Below are 8,145 nucleotides of genomic sequence, written 5' to 3'. Positions count from 1 at the left end.
TCTTATTTTTTTATCGCACATTTTTCATAATACACAATTCAAAAATGTATTCTTACAAAAATAATGTGACTCAAATAAGGGCTAAATAAATTAAATACTTTTAATTAAATAATTTTTATGCAAATAAATTTTAGACAATTCAATTAGTTAGAAATTTCTTTTCATTTTAATTTTTTTTAATTTTTTTGTATTTGAAATCAAACCCACGACGGAAAAAGAAGAAATAGGTACTCACGCGTTAAGCGTGCAATTCACACGACGGTGTCACTCTCTCAAGTCTCAACCCCATTGATTATGCTTGTGTCACTAGCAGTATCCCTAACCCCTCTTTCTAATTAAACCAACCTTTTGCTTGATTGCAACGTTTTGCACCAGTCTGTCATTTCAGATCTCAACGTTCATCTTAATACACAGAATCAATTCATTATTTTGAGATTTACCTCCGGTGATGGAGGATGCCTATGCCAGATCTGTCTCCGAGGTAACGTCTACACATTTAAATACGTAATCATCGCTACTTAAAAAAATTTGAAAATTTTTCTTCCTTTGTTTCTTGTTGTCATTTAGATTAATTTGGGCAATTGTTTGTTTGAATGGAGTTGAATTTTCTGTGTTATTATGAGTGGCTTTTGGTCTTGAATTTGATCTCAATAATTTGTAGGGACTTAAAGTGTGCGAAAATTGGCATCTTTGGTAGTTTTACTTTGTTGGGGAGTAGGGAAATGTTGCTATCGGGATTTTAATCCAAATTGAGCTATTTGAACTGGGTTTTAGCTTCTTTTAGCCATTTGCGTTAAATGTATTTTGATCATTTGGACAGGTTTTGGAGTTCTTCGCTGTGGACCCAAGTAAAGGCCTGACTGATTTCCAGGTACACAATTACTCTTTTGCAATTGAGGATCATGTTAAAATCTTCACCTTGCAATAGTTTAATCAGACCATTCTTGATCTTCAGTAACTTGTTATTTGAGTTGTAATCTACGTAAGAACTACTTTTAACTTGTAATAAATGTAAAAGATGCTTTAAATTGATCATAACTTTGTTGTTTCTTCATTTTCAGTGAACTTGTTGTCTCCTATTGGGTTATAAGAAAGTCATTTCTTGATGTTTTCAGGTGGGAGAACATGCTAGATTATATGGGAAAAATGGTGAGTACCTTGTTTGAATGATGCTTTAACTTTATTTTCAAGATCTCTGCTCTGGTTGAAATTCAAGATGGTTAGAATACTGTTTTATGTTATAAATACGTCTAGTTGGTTGCAAGTTATAATGAATTTGTTTCAGAGTAACACGTATCCCCTCTTGATTAAAGAAACAAACTTTACAATCCCATTTTTAGTTGACATTAGACCGTGGACATCGAAGTTGACTGTTTCAATTTAGTGAATAAATTAGAATTGAGCAGGATCTGTGAATATATATCACTGATTTATTCTTAACATATATTAAACAATATGAAGCATGCAGATTCTGGTGCTTGTAAGGTGAAATGTTGACATCAATGCAATCACATGTGCTTTGGGCTCTTCTTTTGTTATAAATATCTGCTAGACATGTACCATCTTAGTTTCGTTTAATAAACAGACTAATGCTAGAGTAAGGTTCAGGGCTATGATTATTTGGATGTGGACTGCCGCTGATTGTTCTTCTAGTTATACGTTAAGCTTTGTTAAGAATCTCAGTTTCTAGTAGTTAGAGTCCACATAAAAGTCAAAGGAGTCAATTATTCTGCTTATATTGTTTAATATGTATGCCAGAATATACAGTTAAAGTATGAGAAATGCTTTGCACTGTGCTAAATGAAGAGAACTTCTTGACAAACATTACGAAAAAGGCTCAAGCTATTCCTTTCTTTGGGGATATGAATGGTCAATGGCTATAACCTGAATAGTTTACTAAAATCAATCCCTGAAGCAATTACGGCGAACCTCTAAGAAACTACAGAATAGTAGTGATCAAATGAGTATCTGGAGTTGTTCAACTGTTCAGTAAAAAAATAAAGATTTTAGAATGGTTTTGCTACTTGAAAATATAGTAAATATGTAGTCTAGTTACCACTTCACTCTATGTGACTCCATCCTTGTGTTTCTGTAATGAGTTTATCAAGTCCATAGCCATCTTATCATCTTTTTCCCCCCTTTTTCTACAGGACTCCTATATGATTTGAAGTAATATATGGGCCTAATATTGAACTTTTGATAAACATTTAATAATTTGATCGGGGTGTAGATGACAACATGAAGATTGATAGTGGTTAAATAAGAGGGGACATGGTATGATATGTACATATTCACAAGTTTGGGTAAAACGCGGCACACTAAATTTAAGTTGTGCTAGAACCATTAAGATGATTTAGTCACAGTCAGCAAAGGCTGCTAGCTGCACTGGCTAGGAAATAACAGGATTACTGGATTAGTATTATTGAGACGAACTAAGAGGATGATGTAATCCTGAAATCAAGAATAAGGTAGTTAGCAATGATATTTATCTTTGTGGCTTAACTTTAGAAATGACCCCATGATAAAGTGGAGCTGAAAATTTGTCCCTGATAAGTTTGGGACTAGGTTTTGTGGAGCTGAGTTGTCGCACTTTTTCTCTTGCCAACTTCCACCTATTACAACTCATATGGATATGGCAACTTTCTTTTTCATTGACAGCATCAGCTTGGAACAAATAAATGAGTGACACATTTACAAACCAGCTAGGGTGTTTAAGATTCTAAAATGGTGCTGCTTGGAGTTTGAGGTGTGTCAAAACATGTGGTGGCTGCCAAGGATAGTTGCCAGGGAATGTTTAAACTTAGTAGGTCACTGGAGATTGGAACCTCATACAACCCCTGGACTAAAATTTCTGTTTCTTGAATTTCGTTTCCTTAATTTCAAATCTGAAGTTATCCAAACTTATCAGAAAGAATCATGTAATTTTAAGCAATCTGATGACTTGTTATGGTTGCTGGGAAAATAATCAGGGCCTCGGTGTAAAAGCATTTAACGTGTGTTTAAATATAATTGACGATTAATCTAACGTAGTTTAGATCATATTCAATTTCTTCTTGGTTGCATCAGTTCGGGCATGGATTGAGCCATATATTTTTTGATGTTTTTAAATGTTTCACTCTGATACTCACATGTTTTTCTTTTATTTCTTCTGATGCACGTGTCATGCATGCTTGCAGTGCTGCCTCAAGAAGAAAGTAAGTACAACTCTTACTCGCTTGATTTTTAATTATTTCGTCCGAGATTTTGTTTCCTTTGTTCTTTTGTTATATCTTCTGAAACATATATATTTCCCATGCATTTCTTTTGTATCTTGCAGACCCTAATTGTTCCACCCTAGATTTTGTTTCCTATGTTCTTTTGTTATATCTTGTGAGAGCAATATATATTTCCCTTGCATTTTTTTTGTATCTTGCAGACTTCATTATTTCATCTTAGATCTTATATACAAAGTCCAGTTTATCCATCCATACCTGATTATAGAAGTAAGCCTGACTAAAAAGGTCCAATATGACATTGTTAGGCATTAAAGAATTGGGGGAAATGGTGGCTTAAAATTTTCTCGTGGAGTGAAAATGTAGTGTTATGTGGTTTATGCATGTGAGGAGGAAACAGGAATGATTACTAAGATTCTCTATTGATTGAACAGCGACATTGTCAAAATTCTGTATCATTTAGGGAGAGTATAGTGTCAGTATGGAGTTTGTCAGTTAGTGGTCGCACGTACATTATTGTCCACCACTCTAGTCTTTTACCCAAGCTTGCATCCTCTTTGGCAAAGTTTCTAATAGATAATTTGATTTATAAAAAGAAATAAAAATAAAGAGGAGCTTGTAGTAGTATGGATTGCCTGCATCGATACCCAATGTTACTATCACACGTTCCTCATTCCAACTGATGCTTCTGATGTCAAATGCCATCTATTACTTGGTTAATCTGTTGTACAAGTTCTATATCTGAAAATATTTAAAAGTAACGATTCGATAATAGACCCGAGAGATAATTAATTCAACTTATTCACATCCATGTCATGAGCGGAATCCATATTATGCAAGGACTATTAAAATCTCATGGCCATTATTAGCATCAGTTAGTGATTTTCCAGCTCATTAGGTTTTCATGATTGCAGGCACTCCTTTTTGGAAATTGGTGCTGAAGCAATTTGATGATTTGCTAGTCAAGATTTTAATTGCAGCCGCCATAGTCTCCTTCTTTTTGGCGTTGGCTAATGGAGAGACAGGCTTATCAGCATTCTTGGAGCCTTCAGTAAGATATAGTTTTCTGATTCCTACAGTATAATTGTAATTGTTTACAAATTTTTATGTGCATTTTGACGGGTATCACAACAGAATATATTTTTTTGTTGTGCCTGCACTTTTTTTATGTTAGGACTTGAATGTGTTGTGATTGACTTTGAATGCTCTCGGGATTTTGACATTCTATTACCATTAGTCTTCCATTTTGGGGGATTTTATGATGGAAGGATTCAGATATGTGAATACGTGTGGTTTTCATCCAATTACAGCGAAAAGATTGGGATTGACTCTGAAACAATATGGCAGTGTGTGGTCATGATACACATCTTCAGGGGATTTGAACTTTATATTGGAAACAATTCCGTGCAAATGTTGTGAGTTTTAGGATTTCCATAGATATTGGATGATGTAGGATTTGGCCAATCTTTTATAATTTTGGATACAGCTAATGGTTTAATGTCTAGGAATTCATGGTAGAGAAGACTAGCCTGCTTTAGGTTTTGGTAGGCAGATTGAAATTGATGTAAAAAAATTAATATAAGAAAGGAGAAGAATATGAATCCCTAAATAGACAAGAATAAATGACCAATTAAAGGTTGGCATATTGTGGTTATGACCCTCTGGAAGTTTTAGGAATGTTAGATAGGCCAAAAGGCATGAATGGCCATTCATAGTGCCCATAAATTACCAGGTAGTATACAAATTTGATGACAGCCTTTTTCTGGATTAAGTTTTGGGAAATAGTAGCACAAGCCTACCATTTCCAGTATATCATTAAGTCGGTGTACTGGGAACCTATGCATACAATTAGTTATTTGTTGAACATTTTTCAGCACACATTCTCCAAGTACCGTCCTCCTGTGTAAATAAATCAGGACCTATGTGTGCACTTAAACAGTCATCATTATGTTCCTTTAAACTTGTCTTTTGACCTAACATTGTTTGGGGTTTATTCAATAGACGGGAGGATTAGGTAATTGTGAACCTCGCAGGCACCAATCTATTGCATGCTGAATAATGTGCATCGTTGGTAGTTAGTTAGCCAAATCTTCAAGAGCAACATGCGAAACTCCTAACATAACGTTGTGACTTCAGAGGCACTCAATAAGAAGTTGTAGAAATCTATACTTTCCAAGCCACTACAACATGAACAATCTTTTCTTTTTCCTAATGGAATGGCTTGCTATATGGGTATTTTGAGGCTTTTCGCAAGTTCAAAAGTCTATTGGCCTTTCTCCCGGGTGTTTTTGGCTGCTCACTTGTAGGCTTTTAAACAATTGGTGCCTTGATATGAAGGAATAAGTATTTATCTTGCCATTATGCTGCACTTCATCATTTAACGAAGGGTGACCAAGAAGAATGCGAGCAACTTGCATTCAGATGATGCCACTCCATATAAAATAAGTTCCATTAGTTATAGAAAAAGCTTTGCTTTGTTACTGGATAGAGGTGCTGTCACTACATTCTACTTTCTACTTTCATAAGGTTGAGGATTAGGCTCCACAGGGAACTTCAATCATTGTATTGTAAATTCTGATAACAAATGGTGTAACTCAAATTCTATCGATATAGTAGGGTTGTGGCTTTGTTTTGAAGTGTGTGGACTAGAAGGAAAATTTGTAACAAGGAAAAAAGTAATAGCTTTCTCGAGTATTGACAAGTTCTTATGGTTATTAACTATGTCAAATTATTGGATTTCAATGTTTATGCTATAGGAAATCAATATTATGTAGATTACAGCTCCAGGGACTATGAAAAGTTGCTAAAGTTAAAGAATAAGATCAGGGAATCAGAACTATAGGAAATGCTCTGGAATACTTAAGTCCTCAAAAACAAGGATGGATTGCATCATATAATTGTAAAACAGTTCCAGAACAGTATGGGGAAATCAATTAACTTTACCTATGATTATGAATGTTACATTTTTTTTATGGACTCAAAGAGAACTCCTGATCCAATTAAAAGTTGAGCTCTAGTGAAGAAGCATAATATATTCCAGCTAAGACCCAATTAACACTCTTAAACATGAGTGAAAGATATAAAATAACTCCACTTTAAATTACAGACATAATATGCAATTATGGAATCCCTAGCATGACATTGTCTGGACTAGATTACTAACCTTTTAAAGTATAAACTGAATTAAAACAAAAAACTAATGATTAAAAACCAACTAATACTAATTTCAATGGCTTCTTATAAATTCTTGAAAGTGGCTGCCATTCATCGCCAGTGAACCACTAAAATGACATTGCATGGTTTGTTAGAAGCATCATTACTAAGATTATGTCAAACTAGTTTCCATAGGTTCTCTAAGTCTGAGATCCTAGACTTGTATCTGTTTTGTAGTGCCGTGTTCTCCAATATTTACAAAATTTTGCTTGCTCAGGTTATCCTTATGATATTGGCAGCTAATGCAGCTGTGGGAGTAATCACAGAAACGAATGCTGAAAAGGCCCTTGAGGTCAGTTTTTTTCTTAACTTCTCCTTCCGTTTTGTGAATTTTTTTTTCTTTTTTGTTGGAGTTAAATGAATTTGATTTATGTGACCTTTTATTCATAGGAATTACGTGCATACCAAGCTGATGTTGCTACTGTCCTGCGAAATGGTAAGACAACCGTATCGTCAAAATTATGGAAAGCTTCAATTTATTTTGTTAGGATATGGTTGTTCTCTATTCTCTCAGTACGTGATGCCTGAAATTCTCTTGATTTTGGTTAATTTCCTAATGTTCTGTGGTTGGACTAATGAAGTTGATTGATAATGTTTAGACTCTCCTCAATTGATAATATTCTTGCATTCATAATTTATCTTAAAGTTACTTGTATGGGCTCCATAATCTAGGCAAGATTAAAATGATAAATCTTTGTTGTGGATTATTCCTACCTCTCTGTTACTTGTTTTCTTGTATCACCAATCTTTCAGTTTATTATGAACTTGGTTATATAAACATCACGAGAAACTTGGGTGTCCCGGGAAACTTTTTCTGCCAGGTCTTACCTCATTTGATGGTAACTGTAAACTATGTTTTTTTTTTGGCTAAGATCTGTCCTCTCTCTTCAAGCTTTTAATTCTCCGTGAATTTTGATCTGATCTGCACAAAACTGTCTGTGACTTACTATTATTTGTAATTCGATGCCAACTCATGTCTTTGTTTCTGGTTGGTGAAGATCTTCAAAAAGATATATAACTCCATTTTGTGTTTGCAAAAAAATATTATTAGGTTGCTTCTCAATATTACCTGCATCAGACCTTGTCCCTGGGGATATTGTGGAGGTCAGCGGTATGTTGGTCCCAGTTTTTATTATTTGAGAGTTGCAAGCATTTATTATTCTTTCTCTGTACTAACCTACTGTATTGCTTTTATGACAAATGAGCAGTGGGGTGCAAAATTCCGGCAGATATGAGAATGATAGAAATGTTAAGTGATCAGTTACGTGTTGATCAAGCAATTCTTACAGGTGCTTCTTCGTGCAGATTCAAAAGATGTTACATTTTCAATCATCATTTGTTTTCTTGAAGTAAATCCGTGAAGAATGATCAATGAATTTTGTTATATACATTTTGATCATGTGATGTTTAAGCTACTACGGAAAATATGGCATTATAAGCGAATTTTCCTCATGGAGCACCTTGGGATGTAAACCTTTTCATTATTGGTGATTGTGGGCCTTTGTCCTCTGGTAGACAAGAACTGGACGGAATTAGGATATTAGCTCTTTATTTTATCGATTTATTTTTATAAATGATTCATATGTATATTAGGACTTAGTTTAAGGAACATTATGCTTTATGCATTTTTATGCCCTCCTGGCAGGGTCTTTAGTTCGGGGATGGCTTACCTTAAGTTGGATACTGTAAAGAGAGTCTAATAACTCTACTATTTCGTTCC

The 8,145-nt window shown here is 34.5% G+C and overlaps 1 protein-coding gene across 3 annotated transcripts in view; it reads left to right on the top strand.

Annotated features, from left to right (window-relative positions):
* Nucleotides 1-243: 243 nt before the first annotated feature.
* Nucleotides 244-8,145, top strand: part of LOC111367656 (calcium-transporting ATPase 3, endoplasmic reticulum-type) — a 33,852-nt gene continuing 25,950 nt past the window's right edge. The window contains exons 1-9 of one of the 3 annotated variants that reach the window (XM_022988640.1): nt 244-481; nt 821-871; nt 1,116-1,149; nt 3,177-3,194; nt 4,127-4,263; nt 6,643-6,717; nt 6,816-6,861; nt 7,477-7,536; nt 7,634-7,714. In XM_022988640.1, the coding sequence (XP_022844408.1) occupies nt 449-481; nt 821-871; nt 1,116-1,149; nt 3,177-3,194; nt 4,127-4,263; nt 6,643-6,717; nt 6,816-6,861; nt 7,477-7,536; nt 7,634-7,714 (535 nt within the window). In that variant the 5' untranslated portion in view covers nt 244-448. The remainder of the gene's footprint in view (nt 482-820; nt 872-1,115; nt 1,150-3,176; nt 3,195-4,126; nt 4,264-6,642; nt 6,718-6,815; nt 6,862-7,476; nt 7,537-7,633; nt 7,715-8,145) is intronic. The other 2 variants (XM_022988641.1, XM_022988639.1) reach the window with 2 other exon arrangements.

Source organism: Olea europaea, chromosome 18 (assembly GCF_002742605.1).
Source record: "Olea europaea var. sylvestris chromosome 18, O_europaea_v1, whole genome shotgun sequence".
Lineage (NCBI taxonomy): Eukaryota > Viridiplantae > Streptophyta > Magnoliopsida > Lamiales > Oleaceae > Olea > Olea europaea.
This window is presented reverse-complemented; position numbering and strand designations above follow the sequence as displayed.